Genomic DNA, 25,651 nt, shown 5'->3' on the forward strand with positions numbered 1-25,651 from the left:
GTATTTTCTAAACTTCAATCCAAACCCCCCTTTTAGAAATCCTGGATAGGCCACTCAGTTGAGTCATACCTGTGAGATGGGACAGTAGCAAACCACATCGCCGGATCACCCCATTTCTTTCTGCTTTCACAATCATGAATAATATAAATTTGCATCATTCAGTAACTGAGATATATACGCTGGGTCGTTGATGGGAGAGAAACTGGGAGGAGATTTTATATGCACCGAAACTGTAGTAGACAAATATTTTTGAGGATGAACATATTGGTTAAATTTCTCTAAAGTGAAGGCCGCTGACAATTTTTTTTTTTTAAGTTGTTTGCGATTGGATCCCCAGTGCCATCTATCTAGTATCGAAATTTTATGGTCATGAACAATATGTCCCGGAAAGTTCCTCAGTCTCCTTAAAAATTTTGAAAATCCAAGATACGTGGTTTTGCCTTTACGCCGTCAATTTGATGGTTAAAATTATTTTTCGAAATCACTCTTATTTCTATAGAATATCTTTCTGAATATAAAAAAAAACTCTAAGAGACAATTTTAACGTAAAATATAAAAAAAAGAAACTAATCAATTTGACTTCTAATCTGCAAAAGTTCAGGAATCTGTTGTTTGCATTAACTGAACCTAGTCAATTCTGGTCTATTTTTAATTGGATACGTTCCAGAAAATTATTTAAAAAGGCAAACGTTTATTTGAATCGCTTGATGGTCTTAAGACTATAATTATAATTGTGATAGGAGAAAGAATAAATCAGGCCTTTTTACTTTTTTGAAAAATTCAAATCATCCTATAAAATCACATACAAGAAAAACAGTAAACAAAGACTGTTACACATTAAGCTAGTTCACTCTGTCTTTGCGTCACTTTGATGATGTTTAATGAGCTCGCCCAAATACACAGTAATAGTCTTGATCTTCTTGCCAAGCCAGTTTTGCTCAACCTCAATACAGCTTCCAGGACTAGCCAACTGAATAACCTGAAAAAGAGAAACATAGAAAATTAAAAGAGAAAAAGAAAAGAGAAAAGTAACAAGAGAAAAACTTAAACAAGAGAAACTTAAAGTACAAAGGAGACTGAAAAGGAAATATAATTGCTTGAATTAAGTAGAATAACTGAATAACTTGAAAAATACGTCGATGATCTGTCCGCCTTGCTCGAATTTCTCGTGGATAAATCCCAAGCAATACCCCAGTTCCAAGGTGAATTGGAAAACAGTTCCACTGATCAGTGCGGGAATAATGGACTTTAAATTAATGTCAATAAAACAAAAGTGTTGCGTTTCAATCCACTCAAAAGGGACGTAGCTTGTTCTGAACCGTGGTTCCCTACCACTTCAACTGCAATTATTTTTGGTGTGACTTTCAGTACTGACTGTTCTTTCAGCTACCATGTTCCTAACTTCGTGAAAAAGGGCAACTATACCGGAAGTATCGAACCGTTTAAAGAAATGACAGGTAAATTAAGAGTGTTCCTTGCTAACAGTAACCAAAATAAAAATTTGGCAAGAACGGAAAGAACGAACAGAAGGTAGATAATAAAAAATGTAAAGAACAAAATTTTGGCAAAAATAACAGTTTTGAAAAAAAACTGCCAAACAAGTTACTTATAACGTCTGAAAATAGTGGGGACATAATTGAGAAAAAATAAGGTCGTAGAGTATTCTTAAGCACTCTACTTTTCCTCTCAAACCTTTGAAAAATTCAAAATGTAGTATAGTCTACATATTTGCGTCCCAAATCACACCTTTCTTTTACGCTTTACAATCTCATATATGCACTCATTATCAGCCTCCTTGGAAAAAATATCTGATATCCAGAAGATTCAGGCTGTCTCTATACCTCTACAAAGGGAGTATGGGAGAAAGACCTTCCTCCTAGACTTCATTCCAGGGCAGGGACTGCATGCACATAAAATCATGCTCAGCTCTCGTAAGGGTTACATTGAGAATCCTCTCAACAATTCTGCATGGGTTTGTCTAATAATATTTTAATTAAAATCACATGAATGCATGAAAAATCCAAGAAACCTAGAAAAATCTTCTGGTCCTTCTTTAAAGGCTTAACGCTGTAAATCAATGGCTACACTGTCGCATTACAAACCTGCTTTCTTGTCTTGTGATATAAAATTGAATTATTCTATTGGAAGCTAATAACACGTGTTTTTTTTTCAAATATTGCAAAACTCTGAAAATAAACATTGTTGTTTGTTGATAAGTTCCATTTCTAAGGTAATAAAATAGCGTAAACAGATAATTAAGACAAATACAAGCAAGGCATACTGTAGCAAGTATATTATTCAATGTTCACTTAAACAAAGTCAGAGAGACTGTCCTCTTTATGCATTATGTCCTCTATAGGCAGTCTTCTAAGAGTCTGTCCAATCAGTATGTCTTTTAAATTTTTTCCATACCCCAAGATCTTGTTATAATCTCTACCAGATACCCAACTCAAAATGACTGTTGGAACCAGGTTGAAACGTTCTAAATGTAGTAAGCTGATGCCAACGTTGAGTGTGATTGAGGGGCTCTGTACAGAGTTCCTGAATCAGCCTCAAATGAAACCTCTAGAGTAGGGTTCTTTGAGTTGCTGAATCTGACGGTGTGATTCTTATTGAGAAAATTCAGGCCTTTTTTCGAAAATCAGGTAAATTTTCGAAGGTAATAAAAATAGTGTAATAAAATGAATAAGACATAAATAAACAAGGTTTTTTATTAAAAAAAGAAAAACACCCTAAACCATTGTTCTGTATACCCATTCTAGCCTTTAAAAGACCAGATGAACATATCTTCTCTTTTGTCAGTTGATATCATTTTAGCATATTTTCTTTAATTATCACTTCATTGTACGAGCTCCCTAGTGGTAAACGATTGATCTACCGAGCAAGACAGCCCAGTAATAATATAACACATATTATAAGAAAAATAAATTTTAATAGTAGGTTTAATTAATTAATTTTTATTAATTTAAATCACCATTAATTAACTAATTTTATAATAAATTAAATAATTGATTTATTTTAATTTATTATGATATTTATTTTCACTATTTATCTAAATAAACAATAAAGCCAAATTTAATATCGTAAAATATTAAAACATATAATCATAAGAAGAATTTTGAGTTTCATGGTCCCATGGTAAGCCGTTAAAAACAGGACCCAACTAAGACCTTACACATTTAATTTTAAAGAGGATCAACAAAATGAAATTTTCCTTAATTTTTTTCTTCCATGGATAACTACACAGCCATCTTAAAATAGTCTCTAATTTTTAATTTTGGAAAATAAAAACCCCAGTAGTTAGTCAATTGTTGGGTACTTTTCTTAGTCTAATGTTCCACATTTTACGGTTTGCTTACGCCTTTGAATGATAGAGAGAGAGAAGAATTTATTGAAAAAAATATATCAACAACGAATTATTGTAGATAATTTTTTTTACTACTGGTGACGGTCACTGTATATGTGACCAAAATATCTGGTATTTTTTGTGAAATTTATTACACACTGTCTATTAAAAGGATTTTATCCCTAGTTTATCGTAACGAATTACTGCTACTTACCCCTTATCCGTGGGGGAGGTAGAGAAAAAAAATATCCTTGCAACAAGAAGAACACTTGGCCATCGACACCACCAATGCCACCACACTAAACAATAAATACAAAATACTATCATATATTATACTTCCTCCGGGAACATCATATCAACAAAACATCACAATAAATCAATCAATCAGTCAAACCTCATATTCAGCAAAAAGCAGTTGCTTAATAGTTTTTCTAAATATATTGGGGTCTCCAATAATCTTAATATCACTATTTAAACTATTCCATTTCCGCGTACCTTTATAAAAAAACAGAAAAACATGAACGGGAAGAAATACCTCTAGGTACATAGAAGTCCGCACTACCCCTTGTATCGTGAGAATGAACAGTAGACCTATTGGACAATAAATCACCAAACCAACGAGGCTGAATACCCTGCTGCAGTTCAAAAATAGACCACAATACGTAGAATTCATGAAGGCCTGCAGCCGGTAAAATTTTTAAAGTTGGGTAAATTTCCCGAACAGACTTGCGTGGAGATATACCGGCTAAAATTCTTACTGCACGATTTTGTAGAACTCTTATTGATTTTAGGATAGAAGAAAAAGTAGAGAGCCAAATACTCGAACAATAAAGTATATACGGGTGTATTCAAGAAAAATAAAGATGGCGAAGGACAGATTTGGGAATTTAATGTTGGAGTTTCTTCATTATACCTTGATTTGTTGCCAGAATTTTGCTAGTTAAAGTTACACGTTGCTTAAAAGATAGAGTTTCATCTATTACAATCCCAAGGTATTTAAAAGAGACAGTCCGTTTTATAACGCCATTGGACATACTAATTCCTTGATCCATGGGTAAAAATTTCTTGATAAGACATGTTTTAACTGTGATCAAAAGTTACAATGGGTCAGCTCTGAGTAGGCATTTTTGAGGGAGCATAATTTAATAGAATTAAACCCAAGAATAGACTGATTAAACAGAAAATATAAGATGTCATAGGGAAGTGGTAGCTATCTTAAGGTTTAAGGGCGGGCACCAGTTTGAAGTCCCCTTCCATTAAATAAGCGCCTACTCCGAATCCAGCTCTAAAACCTTCATAGCCTTGACTCCTAAAGCAGAAACAAAAATTAATTCTGACTCAATGCCTTAATGACAACACTGCTAGTTGGTGAACATTTAACTTACCTGTTTAATATCAGAATTTCTCGGTAAGTACACTGCAATGTTTTCCGTTATCTTCCTTGAGTGTTCCACGGCTGAAAACACATCAACTGGCATTTTTCTGATATCAAAAAACTTATTCTTCAAATATGCAGGCCCACCCCAAGGAGGGCTGAGGAAGACAACATCACCTTGTAAACTACTAGACAGCTCAAAAAAATCACCAGTAAGAAACTCAATTCTATCCTCGACTCCATAGACTGCTGCATTTTTTCGTGCCATTTCAATCTTCACAGGATCTATATCGACAGCAATCACTGAAAAAGAGAAAAAGTGTGTCGTCTCCCAGAGTACTGCTATTTATACAACTTAAACCTCAAAAAAAAAAAAAAAAATCGATCGTATGCTAAACAATGGTCTGCACAGCGCAGGTACCAATCTCCAGATTTACCGCCTTCGGCTAGGAGTGTAATGCATAGTTAAAGGCAAATCATACGATACTTCCTGTTTTTCCCAAGATTTCTCCAGGTACCCATTTGAAGCTAGGTCGACTTCGACTGAGCTTACACGGTCACGCCGCTAACATTGTTCCAAACCGAATAGCCCCCTACGCCAGGACTAGAACCCCTGTCCTCAAACGATATCAAATCTAGCGCGATTTCAAATGTCGTCAAGGATTTCAAATCCCTGACGAGGACTAGACCTACACCAGGACTAGCACCCCTGTCCTCATAGACAAAGGATTTCAAATCTAGCGCACTAATCACTCGGCTAATACGACTCTAGGGATTAGGTATATTTAAACAGTCTACCTTTAAATCTTACAATGGTGATCTAGGTCTTTTTCCCAATGGATTCTCAGACGTTCATTACCTTGAAGACTTCATACCTTAAAGACACGTGATTTTTGATACACATCGTTTCTCTCATTCCTTTGCTACAATTTAACATAATTGTTTAACATATGCAGTTGCAGATTTTGCGCAAAACAGATTGTGTTTTGCCAAGATCTTATCTGTAATGTATGTGTTATGACAGATCACCAGCTTTCTAGGAGGACAAAGAATAATTCTTTTAGTGTTTGTATAATCTTAATACACAGAAATGAGGTCCCTTCTATTTTTAAATAGGTCACGACTTGTGAATGAAATATTCTCTTAAAACCTTAATTTTGTAAAGACGTTTTTCATATGAATGGCGTCAAGGGTGGTCGTATCGAACCTATGGTTCTACAAGATCGGGAGAGGACTCATTCATGACATCATGCAAAATTCCCATTAAAATAGATTTTCATAAATCAGGATAATATATACATATATTAATATTATAACATATAATATATAAAACATAAAATCGCGAAGAAAGAAAAAAAAACGAGGACAATTAACAGCCAGTCAAAAAATTGAAAAATTATGCAAATATTTCGGTCAAGACCTCCGCTTGACCGTCCTCAGTGCAGAATAAAGTTACCCTTTCCCCGTTACTGAGAAAGGCTCGTCCAATTTTAGTTTTGTGTTTTTATTTTAAGGTTTTATTTTTTATATTTTTATCAGTTTTATTCTGCACTGAGGACGATCAAGCGGAGGTCTTGACCGAAATATTTGCATAATTTTTCAATTTTTTGACTGGCTGTTAATTGTCCTCGTTTTTTACTTTCTTCGCGATTTTATGTTTTATCATGATTAGCCAGTGTGGTCTCAGAAATTATTTATAAATAATATATATATATATATATATATATATATATATATATATATATATATATATATATATATATATATATATATATATATATATATATATATATATATATATATATATATATATATATATATATATATATATATATATATATATATATATATATATGCCAGGCACTGATACGCGGCTATTTTACTATTTTAAGGTTCCCTAAAAATATCCCAGCCTTATCAGAAAAACAAAATAAGTAAAAAAGAAAAAGAAAAGATATAAAAAAGAAGAGCTCAACAAAACACGCTGATCTTTTTTCTTCTTCATTTTCTAACCTCTTTCACAAGTCCTTGCCAGTTGAATTGCATTTCCACCGGCACCACAAAATGCGTCAATAACCAAGTCACACCGACACCGTTCAGCAATATGTTCTGCTATGACTTCAAAAGTTGTTGAGTACCACGCTTCTGAAAAAAGGAAGATATAATGAAAAACAATACTAAAATTATATTCTGACTGACTGAATGGTTCTCGTGCCAAATCGACTTCACATGTAAATTAAAAATTGAAGCAAGACCGTATCTGAGGTTTTAGTTCGGGGGGGGGGGGGATACAGAAAAATTCAAAAGTAGTTGAGTACCATGCTTCTGAAAAAAGGAAGACATAATAAATAACAACACTAAAATTATATTCTGACTGACTGAATGGTTCTAGTGCCAAATAAACTTCGCATGTAAACTAAAAATTGAAGCAAGACTGTATCTAGGATTTTAGTTCGGGGGGGGGGGGGGGGGGTACAGAAAAATTAAATACCGTATCAAAAATTAAAGTCTCATTAGATACAAAAATGTTTCCTATTTTACGCCTATTCATACCTAAACTTCGTTTTCTTCTTTAGGTTATTTCAAAGTTTTTAGGGCAGTACCACATTTTCACCAGTGTTGCCATGTTGGGCCAAGACAATAAATTGGTAAAACTAAGTAGCTAAACTTGACAAACGCTTACCTTTTGAATAATTCAAATGCTAGCAATCTGTTGATTTCCAAAGACCCCTTCACCTTCAAAGGGAAGTGACACCTTCTTCAGCTGCTTGGCATATTATGTTTTCACCTTATTTTGATGATTTCCTATCCATGATTATCTTCTTTAAGATTTTGAGCCCGCTACTACCAAAAACTGAATAACTGCGTGTGAAGATTTGTTTAATTAAAATTTAATTCCCAGTATTCCCCAATTTTAAAGATAGATACATGTGGTTGTGTAGTTCCCATTTAACCAATTCAAACATTCAAATTTCATTTTTACTTAAGACATATCTTAGAAATTTTCGGTAACGAATATACTGAAATTTGATCAAGCAATATACACATTTACACGCTTTCAGATACTTTTTATTCTTATGGAAATTCTAATTCTAAATTCTTTTCTAATTCTAAGAGTGGAAAATATTTTTCAAAAATACCGCTTATCTCACTTAGTAAGGACGGTTCTTATTCGAAATTCAGCTTAACGTTACGAATTGCAACGTCTATCACATATACACCTTTATGAGAAAACATCCGTACATTTTTAATTTCTTAGGAAATTTGAAAAATAAAAGAGCACAAATGTCACGGTAGAATAAAAATTTCCACTACTGTTCTATCATAACATTCATGGTATTTGCCTGTCTATCACTTTTTCTTACGTAATCTTTACTATCGAAATGTTCTCCTTTCTTCTTTATTGAATTGGGACCAAATGTCCAATTGGTTAGACATCAAGAAAAAGGAAGGAAAGGAGTCTGGAAAAATATCTGTTAGGCACATAATTCAAATTTCGGAAAGGGGTTTGGAAATTTCGGCATTCAGACCTTCCTCAAACTTTCAGAGTATCCCAAAGTTAGGTTTGGGGTAGGCATAAATCTTGGCATGTCCAGCAGCAGCCTATCACTTTTTGTAACGCCACAAATGATTTCTTGAATAGGAAGAAAAAAGGAAACACAAAAAATGCATGTAAACCCATTGAAATCTACAATCCTAACAATTAATTTTCTAAACACAACCCCCTCATTTACGTCTATTATTCCAAGTGAACTTATGACATAAAAAATACAACTTCTAGGGGTAACTATAACTTCCGATCTTAAATGGGAAGCCCATATTTCAAACACAACCAAGCAAGCCAATATTTCCCTAGCTTTCATTAAGCATTTGGCAAAATATAAATGCCCGGCTTCTCATATTTTGAAATTTTACATATCTTTCGTTCGCCCAACCCTTGAATATGCTTGCCCTCTATGGCATTTCTCATTAAATGAGAATCAAACCAAAAGGTTGGAATCTGTTCAGAAAAGGGTTTAAAAATAATCGCACGTGAAGGGAAGTTGCCATACTCCTACTTCTTACAAAGTTTAAAATGAAAACCATGGAAATTAGACGACATGACCTGTGCCTCCATTTTGGTGATAATGGGAGAACTAACATCCGAACTCAAGACCTTTTTCCGTCTCCCCATAATCCTTGAACGGATGCCTCTCCCAAGAGAGGCAAAAATCCCATCCCCATTCTAGAATCTGTAAAAGCCAAAACAAAAAAATATTTAGATAGCTTTATTCCAACCTTCACTAAGATCCTTAACAACTCCAATACCTCTTAATGAATCCTTCTTTTTTTTTAAACTCTTTTGACACTTGTTTTTTTTTTACTTATTTTATTGTATACCGTTTTATGACAAAATTTTTACCTTTAATGTAGGACCTGTTTGCTATGACATTATTTTAGTCACTTTAAAATTTTTCTTAATTGTTTAATTTCTATTTGTCTATATTTTGTCGGTTTATATTCCTTAATGTTTTGTTGTCCGTGAACCTAATTTCATTGAAGTGTTATGAAAACTAATTTCATTTATTTACTTCATTTTTTTTTTACACGAACTTATAGTCGGCGATATATCGCTTGTGAAAAGTTTTAAAATAAAGCATTATTCTATTCTATTCTATTCGGACATATCATGTCCGTAATGGGGAAAAATGACTTGTACGTTGCACAGTTTATAGATCGTAGCGTCATCAAATTCTAGTGCCAAAAACGCTATTAAAAAGGCAAGCAGGACTTCGAAACATTAGATGGCACTGAATAAGCTTCTCTTCAGACAAAAGAAAGATATAAAAGCATGAACGTCCCCGCAGGCAATTTCCCATTCGTGCTTAGCAAGGCGGTTTCAGGTAATCAATGTTTGTTTCACTTTCATACATAAACTAATTGGTCAAAGGGCGTATTTGTAATTTAGCGATATTTTACGCTGAGATTCACATTGGACAAGATACTGCCATAATTATGATTATTGCGATTCCCACTAGAATATCTAAAACCTTAATTTCAGACATTCCAATAGGAATCAAATAACCATAGTTGCGGTAGTATTTTGTCCGATATAGTATTCTCAGCGTAAAACATCACACAACTACTAGCCCGCCCTCTGACCGATTATTTTATCTTTTTTCTATGATATTTTCTTATGTTTTTGTCTAAGATATTTTTTAATGCCTAGAACATCGTCTCGAGTCCATTTTCGTCTTAATTTTGATCTTGCACAGGCAAAATACAGCATTTGCTGCTTCAAGTGTATGACACCTGATTTACCTTCTTTTTTAATTGGTCATAATTATGCCCCACTACTGCAGCCAGTGCAATAAGAGGCCGAAGAACCTACCCCTAGTGATAAAACTTCCTGCTTTATGAAGAAGAAGCACTTCCTAAAATGGCAACCCAGCTTGTGAAAGCAGGGCAACTGAGACCGGGTAGTCCCTTTTTTAATAGGGAAGGTATAAATAAGCCTTTTGTCGTTTCTTTCCAAAGCCTTAAATTATATGGTTCTTGCTTGCACTGAAATTTATTAACCTTTGTCTTACAGAAAGCTTACCTTTGTCTAATACAATTCCTTCGTCGAACTTCGCAAAAATTCTATACCTCTGCTGCCAATATTTCAAACATTCAGGCTCAGCTTTCATCCACTCCGGCATCCCTTCTTCGAGGAATTCCTCTTCTTCAACGAAGAGAATGGAAGAATCACCTTTCATGGCCTCTAATTCTGCTTCCACTGATTCAAGATCTTCCTTATTGATAACTAAGTTACTCTTGCTCTTAAGATCAATCTCTTGAGAGTTGCTGATCCATTCTGTTTCTTCAATTGAAGATAAAAATTGTTTTGCCTGGAAATTTACAATAAAAATACCATATAATTTAATATGTAAAATAAAGGAAACAGGACTATGGGAGAGAATGGGCAATAAATGCAAGAAAAAATTCTTTCTATAAATACCATGAAGAAAATTTCCACGGTGCGTACATAAACCCTCCCAGGAAGTCTTCTAGTCTCCTCATTTAAAATTCTGACAGTACAAAACTTCAATAGCTCGATTTTTTAATAGCTTAAATCACGAACGTGAGTTCAAACCCTTATATAGATGACAGGGTTAATTTTATTTCATTCCTGTGTATATTGAAGATTCAAATACTCTGAAAGTAAGAAAATAGCAACAAATACAATAATCTGTTTCGTACCTGAACATATGGGTGGGAGGGAGGTGGGTAAGACGAGAGGGTCCAACTTCCTGCACGGAGAGTATACTAACGTTCAACAGTACCAAGCCAGGAAGTTTCCATACAACTGTCCTGGGAAGCTTCGAAAAATATACTAGGATAAGAATGAGAACTATCACGACTGAAAAAATTCCATTTAGACAACTGGTACTTAAGAAAAGAAAAGTAGGATCAAGTCTAGAATATGGTGGGCAGCAGTTAGAAACTAATCAACTCAGTCAAATAAGCTGAATGCCTTACATGAAAACAGTAGGGGAAATATAGGGGGAAACCCTCCACTTAAGGAATTGTCAATTCTACCGTGTGGCTGTTGATCATTTTTTCATCATGCATGGCTTAATTTTTGAAAAAGCTGCCAAACAAGATACTTTTAATAACCGAAAATAGTGGGAATATAATTGATAAAAAAAAATAAGATCGTAGGGTATGTTTAAGCACTCGACTTCCCCTCCCGCAACCTCCCAAAAATTAAAAATGTAGGGTAGTCTACATGTTTGTGTCTCAAATCACACCTCTCTTTTAAGCGTCACAATCTCATATATGCACTCATGATCAGCCTCCTTGAAAATATTATCTGACATCCAAAAAATTCCGGCTGTCTTTATGCCTCCACAAAGGGAGGATAGGTGAAAAACATTCCTCCTTGACATCATTCTAAAGGCAACCACCCTCCTCAAAAAAATATTAGCCTAAATGCACCATTTTTGAATGTTTGACCTCCAACCTTCTAAGGGTAGGAACTACATGCACATATAATCAAACTCAACTTTGTCTGCTATCGTAAGGGTTACATTGAGAATCTTCTCAACAACTCTGAATGGATTAGTCTAATAATATTTTAATTAAAAGGACATGAATGCATGAAAAATTCGAGAAACCTTTCATAAAAATCTCCTGGTTTTCCTTTAAAGGCTTAACGCTGTGAATCAATGGCTATAGTGCCTCATTAGATAAGAGCCATATTTGCAGAGGCATGACATTCAGAAAAGGAGGTATATGGAGGTACCGGAAATACGTTACAAAGCCCTTGAGGTCTACCTTTAACAATCCATAAATACTGACTGGTTTTCTTTTTGGGATGGAGACACGTTGTGTACTCTGATTGTTCAGACCAGATATGGAAAAACTTCCAAAGCTGCTAGTAGCACAATTCGACAGAATTCCAAAATCTACTAAATCTGCCAACAAATTTCACTAGATCATGAAAACTGCCGAGTAGCAATGCTACTTTAGTACACCACTTTTTCCACGGCGGGATCAGACTAAATTAAGCTTACATAATTTGGAATCAGTTTTTGGTTAAGCGTTGTTCTGAAAGCTAGTTAAGCCTTTATTGAAAATTATTTGAAAAAAACTACGTTTTCTAAAGAGTTAAAGAGGCTGAGTTACAAGGTCGAACCTTAAAACGTACAGGGATTAGGAGGCACAGTTGGGGGGCTGCCGCCCCCAAACCCCCGCTTTCGCAGCCTTTAAATAAAAAAAAAGTTTTTTAAACTGAAAGTAAGGAGCGACATTAAATCTTAAAACGAACAGAAATTATTCCGTATATGAAAGAGGCTGTGCCCTCCTCAACGCCTCGCTCTTTACGCTAAAGTTTGACTTTCTCACAACTCTTTTTTTAAACAATAAAAACTTTAGCGTAAAGAGCGAGGCGTTGAGGAGGGCACAGCCTCTTTCATATACGGAATAATTTCTGTTCGTTTTAAGATTTAATGTCGCTCCTTACTTTCAGTTTAAAAAACTTTTTTTTATTTAAAGGCTGCGAAAGCGGGGGTTTGGGGGCGGCAGCCCCAACTGTGCCTCCTAATCCCTGTACGTTTTAAGGTTCGACCTTGTAACTCAGCCTCTTTAACTCTTTAGAAAACGTAGTTTTTTTCAAATAATTTCTGCACGTTTTTGTACAGTTTATTACTTATTATTGCTTGACTAACTGTTAGCTGATCGTGTCAGGAGTTGAAGTTGGGGGGCTGCCGCCCCCAAACCCCCCGCTCTTGAACATTCTTGTGTTAAGGCTTTTAATTCCTGAATACTCAAATCACGTCGTACAGGGTGCCTCCTAATCCCTGTACGTTTTAAGGTTCGAACTTGTGACTCAGCCTCTTTAACAGCCCTCCCAACTGTGCCTCCTAATCCCTATACGTTTTAAGGGTTGACCTTGTAACTCAGCCTCTTTAACTCTTTAGAAAACGTAATTTTTTTTCAAATAATACACATAAACAGGTTAGACATGCTTTGTTATGAAAATTGACGCGCAGATATTTTCATAACAAAGCATGTCTAACCTGTTTATCTGTATTATTTGAAAAAAACTAAGGTTTTTCGTAAATGTAAATTCGGTGGATAATTTTTTCGGTCTGAAAATATCAAAAGGCCCTAACAGGTCAAATTCTGCTTCAAATGAGTCCTCATTCACCCGGATCCGTTGCCAACTGTGGCCTGTAGGCGTGGATAAGAAAAAAAAGAGAAATGAATTTTAAGTGGATATATTTGGTTTTTTCAAAACAGGGAAGGAGTGATCAGATTGAGCTGAAATTTCGAGGATAAGCTCCCGGGCCCTAGGAAAGCTTAACTTCTATATTTCAGCCCAATCGGACAACGTTAAAGGGGGCTGTGGTGGGAGGGTCCAAACTTCCGGCCCAGTTTACCCCATGAAGATAAAGTCGGAGGAGGATGAAATTTTGCAAGTTTCTTAGTTTGAGCTTGGGCTACAAAATGCGATTACCGCCGTCTCTCTGCGACCTCTAGGACCTGAAATCGCTTAACATTGTGGTGGGTCGCCTCTTTATAGAGGCACAAGTGTGCCTCCTTGATGGTTTCGGATTTAACTGATTTCAAACAATACCGTAGTTGATTCAAACAATACCGGGTATATCGGTTATGGTGTTATAGTATAATTATTTGAAAAAAACTACGTTTTCTAAAGAGTTAAAGAGGCTGAGTTACAAGGTCGAACCTTAAAACGTACAGGGATTAGGAGGCACAGTTGGGGAGCTACCACCCCAAACCCCCCGCTTTCGCAGCCTTTAAATATAAAAAAAAATTTCTTTAAACTGAAAGTAAGGAGCGACATTAAAACTTAAAAAGAACAGAAATTATTCCGTATATGAAAGAGGCTGTGCCCTCCTCAACGCCTCGCTCTTTACGCTAAAGTTTGACTTTCTCACAACTCTTTTTTTAAACAATAAAAACTTTAGCGTAAAGAGCGAGGCGTTGAGGAGGGCACAGCCTCTTTCATATACGGAATAATTTCTGTTCTTTTTAAGTTTTAATGTCGCTCCTTACTTTCAGTTTAAAGAAATTTTTTTTTTATATTTAAAGGCTGCGAAAGCGGGGGTTTGGGGGTGGTAGCCCCCCAACTGTGCCTCCTAATCCCTGTACGTTTTAAGGTTCGACCTTGTAACTCAGCCTCTTTAACTCTTTAGAAAACGTAGTTTTTTTCAAATAATTTCTGCACGTTTTTGTACAGTTTATTACTTATTATTGCTTGACTAACTGTTAGCTGATCGTGTCAGGAGTTAAAGTTGGGGGCTGCCGCCCCCCAAACCCCCGCTCTTGAACATTCTTGTGTTAAGGCTTTTAATTCCTGAATACTCAAATCACGTCGTACAGGGTGCCTCCTAATCCCTGTACGTTTTAAGGTTCGAACTTGTGACTCAGCCTCTTTAACAGCCCCCCAACTGTGCCTCCTAATCCCTGTACGTTTTAAGGGTCGACCTTGTAACTCAGCCTCTTTAACTCTTTAGAAAACGTAATTTTTTTCAAATAATTTAAAAAAGAAACTGAGTTTCTTTTCAAAGTATATAAAAAAGTTGCTCTGATGGTGAATCGAACCCGAGTTTTCCGCCTGAAAGTCTGAAGTCTCAGCCGCTGGACTATACAAACACAATAGTAATTGTTGTTTAGCAAATAGAAGGTATTTTCGACGCAAGCAAATTCCCAAAAATCTTGATATGTGGTTTTTGGAAAACAGGGAAGGAGTGATCAGATTGAGCTGAAATTTCGACGATAATCTCCAAGCCCCAAGGAAAGCTTATCCTATAAATTTCATCCCGAACATACAATGATAAAGGGGGGGTTGTGTAGGGAAAAATTAACATGGGCTAATATAGGTAAACGAGGTTTTTCGTAAATGTAAATTCGGGGGATAATTTTTTCGGTCTGAAAATATCAAAAGGCCCTAACAGGTCGAATTCTGCTTCGAATGAGTCCTCATTCAACCGGATCCGTTGCCAACTGTGGCCTGTAGGCGTGGCTAAGAAAAAAAAAGAGATGAATTTTAAGTGGCTATATTTGGTTTTTTGAAAACAGGGAAGGAGTGATCGGATTGAGCTGAAATTTCGAGGATAAGCTCCCGGGCCCTAGGAAAGCTTAACCTCTAAATTTCAGCCCAATCGGACAACGTTAAGGGGGGCTGTGGTGGGAGGGTCCAAACTTCCGGCCCAGTTTACCCCATGAAGATAAAGTCGGAGGAGGATGAAATTTTGCAAGTTTCTTAGTTTGAGCTTGGGCTACAAAATGCAATTACCGCCGTCTCTCTGCGACCTCTAGGACCTGAAATCGCTTAACATTGTGGTGGGTCGCCTCTTTATAGAGGCACAAGTGTGCCTCCTTGATTGTTTATCTTTTATAGTGTAAGCGAGATCTCACATTAAGATATTTTTGACGGAAATTTTTTATAATCTAACAAAAAAGTGACGGGACTGCCCAACATGACCAACATTAGGGAAAGTGTTACGGCTCAACCATGAGAGTGGAGCTAAAAAATTTAGTCACAGTTGAAGTTAACTGTAAGTAAAGAGCGATTCCTGCCAATCTGAACAATAATTCAAAAATTTTCAATTTATTTCAATTAATTGATTTCAATTTATGCATCAAAAAGAATTGGCTTTTCATGATGTATGTAAATTTATTGAGTTTAAAAGTACTTCTGAAAACTTTTGAATCTGAGAAAATTTTTGAAAAAGAAGAGAAACAACCAAAAATCAGGAATGATCTTCATAAAAATAATACCATCATATTTAGCATGTTAGGGTACCCATTAGCAGAAATTTCAAACCCCTATCCGCAAAACAACAGAATTTAATTTTTTTTTTTTTTTGAGAAGAATCGTCACGGACTCATTTTCATTTTTTTTGTGTATTTTTTTCCAAGGCGTTGTCATACCGAACAAGCGATCTTAAAATATCTGAAAGTGAGTCATTTAAGCGTGAATTGAAAGTTCTAGCACTGTTTTCAAGTAGCAAAAGAGACCTCGCCACAGCAAAGTAGCGTTTCCCGCCATTCTGTGGCACAAAACAAGAATTTAAGTCAAAAGGGGTCAAAATACTATCAAGCTAAAATCTTGAGACTGCCAATCGACCTAGCACCATCAAAAAACTATTGAAACCCCCCAAAACCACCCAAAAAATCTTTTTTTCGAGGTGAATGTTCCTATTTTTCATAATATAAAAAAAAACATCATAGCCAAGATTATTGAACAAAACAACAAAATAATGTAGACTTGCATTCTAGTATATATATACTAATATTTATTCCTTAAAGTATTAATAATTTTGGATTTACAAAAGTTAAAAAAGTGAAAATAATTTAAATGTTTTTTTCAGTAAAGTGTAAATTATATTCTAGTGATCAGAAGGATTGGCGGGCGTCAGCCCCGCCCATCTTGGTTTCTGCTCGTTTTTAGTTCGACTTGGTTATCTATTGTAATTTCCGTTCGTCTTGAGTTTCATTTATTTATTGATGGTTAATTTTTGGTAGTTATACGCTTGAAAAAATCATTTAACTTTATATCTGCTCATTTTTGGTTTAATGTGGCTCTTTAATATTCTTTAAAGAACTTATTTTGTAGAAAAAGGGTCCTAAATTAATTTCTGCTCGTTTTTTATTGACTTTTTTTTCATTAGAAAAGAACATTTTAAATCTTTTCGTTTCTTTCTATGTGAATTTATAATTTGGTTAACTATTTGCAAGTTGGAAAAAATGCATCAACAATTTTTAGTAACATCCGTCATTTTGAAAATGTGGACACACATAGTATTGTTTGATTTAGTTTTACACATCATCGACTTTTCCTGAAAAATAAAATTTAATAAACTTCCCAGAAAGTTGTATCTATGCTATTTTGACAACCTCGATACAATTACACTATGTTTTAATTTATCCCAACAAACCCCTCAACAGTCCCTAAAGTTCCACATTAATACCATAAGCCTAAGTAATATTAGTACTAACAGCAACAGTAGTACTACTACTAGTAGTAATAGTATGCGCATAGTGTTTTTTTTATTAGCTCAACATACCCCTTAGCATGCTCCAAAAATTACAACCTAATACTCTAATCCCTTCAACATTCCCTGAAAGTTTCACAGTAATACTCTTAGCTTCAGTAGCGCTAGTAGTAGTAGTTGTAGCAGTAGTAGTCTTAGTATCAGCAGCTGTAATAGCAGTAGTAGTATTAATAGTTGCAGTAGTATACACACTTTGCATTTTGTATAGTTCAACATCGCCCATAACATGACCTACAAGTTTTAACTAAATACCCTAGGCCATTACTGGGATACTGCTGCAACACCCTTTTGATAACTGCTTGTACCGAGTGTGCTTTTATTTAGTTCAACATCGCCCTAAACATTCCCTGAAAGTTTCACCATTTTACCCTTAGCCTCCTCAGTAGTAGTAGTAGTAGCAGTATCCACAGAGTGCTCCCAGATAGTTTTACCTTAATGTACTTAACCTCAGTAAAAATAGAAGTTGTATCAGTCGTAACAGTAACATTACGGAGACATGCACATAGTGCCTTTTGGTTAGTTCAACATCTCCCTGAATATGCACTTGGTCAATTGATCATCCCCTTCTTTAGTCCTTTAAAGTTTCAAATTAATACCCTCAGTCATTTGACAACTAATATGTACATATCATGTTTTGATTTAGTTCAACTTTCCCCTGAATGTTCGCTGAAAGCTTCACTTGATCTCTCTTTCCCAATAACAAAAAACTATATATAAACAATGGGCAAACTGCATAACTTACAGCCCTTGCTCTGAGGGCTCTGCGGGGTTAACATCCCCAAGTACCCAGAGACATAGTTACTAGACCTTTCAACTATACTGAATAAAAGGGCTGACTCAAAAATTTTATTGGATGTTCTGAGAATTAATGGGCTTGGAAGGGCGGCTGCTTGCCCTCCGATTATTTTCGACTCTAAAAAAGGGCACTAAAGATTTCAATTCCAATTGAACAAGCTCCTTTAAAAGTTTCTATGATAGTGCTGCCTATGATAATGCTTATGTGCTCTTTTCAAAAGCTGCACAAATATAGTTTTTCCCGTTTAATTGCCCCCCCCCCCTCTTCCAATAAAAAAAAATACCAAATAGTGTCACCGTATTACCCCTAGCCTAATTAGATACAGCAATCGTAGTAGCAGTATTTGTAGTATACACATAGTGCCTTTTGATTAGTCCAAAACCCACCACAACAAGTCATGAAAGTAGGATCCTTTAGTAGTAATAATAGTAGTAGGATGCGAATATTTTCACCTAGTTACTTCAAATTTCACCTTAATATACTTCGACATAGTTGTATTAACAGTCAAAGTAGTAGCAGTAGTAGGGGTACTAATAGCACTAGTAGCAGTAGTAGTATTAACATGTTGCCTTTTGGTCAGTTGAACATTTCCATCATCAAGCCCTGGAAGTGTCAACTTAATACAGTAAGTCTTCGCTATGATATTGCCGCATGCACTCTTCATAACCTGTATATTCATAGTGTTTAATTTAGTTTAACTTCTCCATCAACACTTCCTGAAATTTTCATCTTAATATTCTTATCGTTGGTAGTAGTTGCAATAGAAGTAGTAGTTGGGGCAGCAGTAGTAGTAGTAGTAGTATTAGTAGTAGAGGAATCATATTGCCTTTGGTCAATTGACCTTCCCCTTTAGGCATTCCCTGAAAGTTCCAACTTAATTCCTTCATCCATTCCTGAGATATCCTGGGCCGAACATTTTGAGAACTTGCTTAACCGAGATAGAGTTGCAGGAAAAAATATAGAGGATAAAGAAAGAGTTTGTGATACCTTGGATGCGAAGGAAGATCTGTTGTGTGAGGAGGAATTAGCAACAGTACTAAAAGGATTAAAGAATAATAAGGCCCCAGGTGCTGATAGAGTGGTAAATGAGTTTTTCAAATATGGCGGCTCTGAGGTTAGAAATAAGTTACTGAAGATTATCAATATGATTTTTGAAAAAGGGGAAGTACCTAAAGATTTTAGGAAAACCTTAATTAAGCCACTTTATAAGAAAGGTGAGAAAAGTGAGTGTGGTAATTATCGAGGCATTAGTCTGGTCTCTGTAGGTAGCAAATTGCTTAGTAATATGATACTGTTTAGACTGAGAGATGCCATAGACAAAGTTTTAAGAGAAGAGCAGTGCGGTTTTAGAAAAGGTAGAGGATGTGTTGACCAAATTTTCACTCTTAGGTTAATAATTGAGAAGTGCCTAAGTTTTCAAACACCTTTGGTCCTGAGTTTTATAGATTATGAGCAAGCGTTCGATTCTGTTGATAGAAGAGCTTCAGTAAAGGTTTTATCCTTGTATGGTATACCAGACAAATGCATTAAAGTGACTAGTGCTTTGTACGAGAATAACACTACTGAGGTTAAGCTAGGAAATGAGGGTAGTAGCTGGTTTTGTATTAAATCAGGAGTTAAGCAGGGTTGTGTTCTATCCCCCTTTGTATGGATTATTTTGATGGACTTTGTTTTAAGAAGCACAGGAAAGGTAATGGGAGACCACGGAATCAAATGGGGAGGAAAAAGTCTCTTGGTCTTGGATTATGCTGATGATTTAAGCATCCTAGATGAAAGTGTGAGCAAAATGAATGAGGTTTTAGAGGTTTTGCGAGTTCAGGGTGCTAGAATTGGTTTGAAAATTAATGTTAGGAAGACTAAGTCACAAAGGCTAGGAATAAGTGAGGATGAAAAGGTGACGTTGGGTAATGAAAAGATTGATTAGTTGGGCAGCTTCACTTACCTTGGTAGTATTATTAGTAAAGATGGTGGGAGCAGTGAAGATGTTAAAAGTAGAATAGCTAAGGCTCAGGGTGTTTTTTCACAGTTAAAACAAGTTTGGAAGAATAGGAAAATAATTCTGCAAACCAGGATTAGAATATTAGAAGCTACAGTGATGACAGTGGTCAAATATGGCTCTGAAGCATGGGCGCTCAAAAAAGCGGATGAAGATTTGCTAGATGTTTTCCAGAGAAATTGCTTAAGGATTGTTCTGGGTACCCGGCTGACTGACCGTATTTCAAATAATAGGCTATACGAAAAATGTGGTTCAATACCGCTTTCTAGGTCTATAATGAAAGAAAGGTTGAGGTAGTTAGGGCATGTTGTGCGGATGAAGGATGACGGATTGCCGAAGACTGTTCTTTTCGGCCAACCATCTAGTGCTAAACGGAAAGCAGGTCGTCCCCGTCTGGGGTGGGAGGACGTCACAAAGAAAGATTTAAAGGAAATGGGAACTTCGTGGGCGGGTGTAAAAAGGGAGGCTTTGAATAGATTGGGTTGGAGGAGGAGCGTGCGTAGCTGTGTTGGCCTCAGGCGGCTTGGTGCTGCGATGAGTTGTTAGTAGTAGTAGTAGTATTCCTGAGATACACCCTTTTGACAATCTGCAAGCACATAGTGTGTTTTGATCTAATCCAAGTTTTCCCACTATATTTTCTCAAATTTTGACCTTCCTACCCTTAGTCTTAATAGTATTAGTATCAAAGTAGAAGTGGTAGTAGTAGGAGTAGTAGTAGCAGAAGTATTGTTGCATTAGTAGTATTAGTAACAGTAGTAGCAGCAGTATTAATTGCAGCAGTAGTATGCACATGTTGCCTTTTTATCAGTTGAACATCCCCCTCGTGATGCCCTGGAAGTTTCACCTTGATACGGTAAACCGTTCCAAAGATATTGCTGATTTGCCTTTTTGACAAACTGTATGCACATAGTGTGTTCTGATTTAGCTCAACATTCCCCTTAACATTTTCTCTTCACCATCCATAGCCTTGGTATTACTTGCTGCAGGAGCAATAGTTAAAGTGGTAGTAGCAGTAATAGTAGTAGAAGTAGTAGCGCGCAAACATTGCCTTTTGGTGAATTGATCTTCCCCTTTAACCGTTCCCTGAAAGTTCCAACTGAATACTCTAATCCATTCTTGAGATACGCCCTTTCGACAATCTGCATGCATGTAGTGTGTTTTGATTCAGTTCAAATTCCCCCTCGTTATTCTCTTAAAATTTTCAGCAGTCCTATCATCATACTAGTAGAGGTAGTAGTAGGAGCAGTAGTAGTGTTGTATTAGTAGTAGTAGTAACAGTAGTAGCAGCAGTATGAATAGCAATAGTAGTAGACACATGTTGCCTTTTGACCAGTTGAACATTCCGTCATGATGACCTGGAAGTTTCAGCTTGATAAGTTTAGCCGTTCTAAAGATATTGATGATTTGCCCTTTTAACAACCTTTATGCACATGGCATGATATGATTTAGTTCAACTTTCCCCACAATGTTTCCTCAAATTTTCCTTCAATATCCTCAGCCTTGGTAGTACTTGCTACAGAAACACTAGTTATAGTGATTGTAGTGGTAGCAGTAGTTGTTGTAGTGGCCGTCGCCACTCAAAATTTCCCTGTGCAATTTCCCCGGAACATTTTGCCCACATGTAGAATTGAGCTGCTAAAGAGAAAGTAGGACAAATAACAAGAACTCCGTAAATAAGCTACGGAGAATTTCACCTATAAAAATTTTCCCTGGAGACTTCCTCCTCGTGGAAAATTGTACCCGTGAAACACCCTCTCCCTTCAACAAAATTACTTTATTTCCGAATAATAAATACTATGTACAAACAATGGACATATTTCATAACATACAGCCCTTTTCCCAGGGCTGTCGAGGGTTATGCCATTTCCAGAGGTATATTTATTGGATTTTTCAACTATGCTAAGCCAAATGGCTGTCTCAAAATTTTGATCAGAAATTATTGAGGGAAAATGGGGCGTGGGACGGGGGGTTAGTTGCCCTCCAATCTTTTTGGTCACTTAAGAAGGACACTAGAACTTTTAATTTCTGTTCGACTGAGCCCTTTTCCGTTCTTCAAGGACCATTAGTTCAATAAAATAATCCCTTGAAAAAAAAAGAAAAACGAATACACACGCAGTCATGGTCTTTCTTCTGGCAAAAAATTCAAAATCCCGCATTTTTGCAGGTAAGAACTTGAAACCTCTAAGAATTCTCTGATATACTGAATCTGGTGATGTGATTTTTATTAAGATAGCTAGACTTTTTGAGAGTGTCTCCTTCCTTTTTAGAAAATCAGGCAACTATTCTCAGGCTCGTAGCTTTCGATGGGTAGCGAATTTTGTATATCTGGAATGCAAATTCTTTTCATGTATTAATTTCCTATGAAAATAAATACATGCCAGACTTTGAACTAAGATTCAACTATCTCCATTTAGGCCAGGCCAGTCCAAAAGATGCTAAGCTACAAGACATAGATTTTACGGTAGTAGAAGCAAGTTCAACAGCTTCGGGCTTATTAAACGACAAAACGAAAAAAAAACCGTAAGGAAGAGAGAAACGAGGATAATTTGTGACACATTTGGGCTTGTTTGTAGAATGCTTACATTCAGAACTTAGGGCACGCCTTCCAAGACATGGCAGAAGCGACGTGGGCCATAAACTTCATATTACAAGTCGGCCAAGCCCCAGAAGAAAAGGAAAAGAGCGCATAGCACCATTTGGAAAATTTTTTAGGAAGCTTGAAAATCAAATCATATGAACGATAGATTTACTTAGCGAAAAGATTTTACATACCTCGTTAAAAACAGTAAAGGAAACTTTCTGTTAATTTTGTTATACACGTCACATGCAACCATTCCTGTGCATATATTTATATAAGTCATCATGACTAATCATAAGGGTCTAGCCCCTACTCTAAGAAAGATCCCCGGACCACAATCATACCCTCTCCCAAACAAGCCAGACCTCTGAGCACCTATGACATGAATGATAGACTGGATATTCCTAAGAGTTTATGTCTATACCATAAACCAGCCGAGAAGGCTTTTGGTTAATTTTGTTATATAAGATACAACCATTCCTGTGTATCTGGGGAATTTGTAATTTTTACCAACAAATGATAAGGGTTAATATGTTTAGAATCGGTTTCAAATCTCTAATAACCATCAAAACTGATATTTAAATCGAACATCTGATTTTCTTTTTATAATTTAATTTATTCGCTCAATTAAAACTAGTTTTTTAAAAAAAAATTTACGCATAAAAGAAGCTATATGGTAAGATCAATTGTATTTTAAAGCCAGCACCACTGGGTACACAAAAAAGCCTAAAAAGTAAAAACGTACATCAGCGATCTCTACTCTTCCCAATTCCTGTCACAATGAAAACCCTTAAATGAAACATTACATTTACTTAATAAGCTAGGATTTTCTTTTAATAAACAGAATCTCCAGATACCTCCCTATAATATACATTAAATATGGTGGCGAATATTTAAGACATCTAGAAGTATAAGCTCGGTTTCTCCAAATAAAAAAAAAGCTATATGGCTTCCCCCTATGAAAAAAATGAGCCTTATGCGGAAAACTCCATATCTAATTGCAAGTGTTTTATGCTTGGAGCAATATTTCTTATAAATTAGTAGAAATGTCTTGCAGACATTACGAGCTTTAAAACGCTTTAGATCACGTCAAGATAAAACTTAAATTAATCAATCTTAACCCGAACTCCCCCTTCTCCCTAAGAAAAGAAGAGAAAGGGTGACTAACCTTAGCCAAGATGCCATCAGCAATATCTCCTATCTTTTCAATTTTTGGCTTCTTCTTCTTCCTCTTTGATTGCTTATTTCTACTGAAAGATAGATGCCTTTTTGTTGGTATTTCCTCAGGTGGACTGCAAGAAAACCCTTCGTTTTCCAAAAATTCTGTGACCGATTCAGTATCACTAATTTCCCCCTTTTCTTTGTCACTTTCTTCACAACTGTCTTTATTAAACTCTCCTACAATATTTTGTTCAATTTGGCAAGCTTCATGTAGATAATCTCCATTGTTTTTAAGAGCTTCGTCATACTCAGTAGTTTCATCATGGTCGTGTCCTTTGCCATAGCTCTCATAGTTAGTTGTATCTACAGTCTCTTCCAAATTTCCAACAGTTCTAGTTCTGGTTTCTTCCTCTGTTTCTGGCTCTCCAATTCCTCTACTTCCGTCAATTCTAGTTTCATCCTCTCCTTCTTTGCTGTCAGTTTCAATATTTGCAATGGCTTCACGTTTTTCTCCACCTTCCTTTTCTCTAATTTCAATTTGATGCATACTAAATTTGAAAAAGAGAGTTAACCAATCAATTTCTTCAATCAATTGATTCACAACAAAAAAAACACGTCAGCATAGTAGGCTATCCCCCGTAAGGCTCTGTGGTAGGAAAAATGCAAGGATTCATTTATATCATTTACATAATCATCCACCTAAAAAAAAACATACACACAAACTAGGCAGAGGACTACTGCATGAACCAAGCCACGAGAGATGCTGCACAAAACAAATGTAGTTAAACATGATGGCCACACAAAACATAGTGACAACGTGACTATTTCTGGCTATTATGGCTGCATTAAATTTATGATTCTATAGTTTATATAACAATTTTGAGATGATATATTATATATGTACATTAAATGGTATACAAGTAACAGAGTATGTAATTATACTGTATGTTGCAGCGTATTATAGGTATGCGGCTTTATAATTATAACTTACGTTTTATATATTATATTTATATAGTGTACATTTGTAGTTTCATATTTCTGAAAAATTTGAAATTTTCTCAAAATGCGAGGCTGAGCTTAGGCAACAAATAGGTACTATTTGGAAGATGAAGATGGCATTAAACGATTGTTTGCCTGTTTTTTCAAGCAAATTAATTGTCCAATGTCAGTTCTAAATTCTTGGTCAACCTTCCTAAGACCATAGGCGTGCGTGCATTGTTTGCCTCTCATTCCAGGCAATCTAATGGCCCTATGTTAATTTTAAATTCTTGGTCAACCTGCCTGAGACTCTAGTTAGGCGTGCCTTTCCAAAAACTAACAAACAAGTATTTGTCCAACAAGAGAGTCATACTTACTCCCGCCATTTACCCGTGCCGCAGCCATTTAAACATTTGCCTCTCAATTATTTCGACTATCTGTCTTGGATTTTCTCTTTCTACAATTGACCATGTCTTGATGTAAGCTATTGCAAAATACCTGATAACTTCAACTCAAAATATAAGAAAAAACTAAAAAAAAAACACGAGAGATGCTGCATGAACCAAGCCACGAGAGATGCTGCACAAAACAAATGTAGTTAACCATGATGGCCACACAAAACACAGTGACAACGTGACTATTTCTCGCTATTATGGCTGCATTACATTTATGATTATATAGTTTATATAACAATTTTAAAATGATATATTCTATATGTATATTAAATGGTACACATGTAACAGAAAATGTAATTATATTGTATGTTGCAGCGTATTATAGATATGCGGCTTTATAATTATAACTTACGTTTTATATATTATATCTATATAAAGCACAATTGTAGCTTCATATTTATCTTCGTCTTCTTTTTTC

The 25,651-nt window shown here is 35.8% G+C and overlaps 1 protein-coding gene across 1 annotated transcript in view; it reads right to left on the minus strand.

Moving 5' to 3' along the window:
* Positions 1-742: 742 nt before the first annotated feature.
* Positions 743-25,651, minus strand: part of LOC148944163 (uncharacterized) — a 40,758-nt gene continuing 15,849 nt past the window's right edge. The window contains exons 4-8 of the mRNA XM_089099728.1: positions 23,808-24,348; positions 10,303-10,591; positions 6,735-6,866; positions 4,732-5,024; positions 743-979 (exon numbers count right to left, since the gene is read on the minus strand). Coding sequence (XP_088955854.1) covers positions 848-979; positions 4,732-5,024; positions 6,735-6,866; positions 10,303-10,591; positions 23,808-24,348 — 1,387 coding nt within the window. The 3' untranslated portion in view covers positions 743-847. The remainder of the gene's footprint in view (positions 980-4,731; positions 5,025-6,734; positions 6,867-10,302; positions 10,592-23,807; positions 24,349-25,651) is intronic.

The sequence above is a fragment of the Artemia sp. Qi Xiang Cuo genome, chromosome 14 (assembly GCF_049724085.1).
Source record: "Artemia sp. Qi Xiang Cuo chromosome 14, ASM4972408v1, whole genome shotgun sequence".
NCBI classification, from domain to species: Eukaryota; Metazoa; Arthropoda; class Branchiopoda; order Anostraca; family Artemiidae; genus Artemia; species Artemia sp. Qi Xiang Cuo.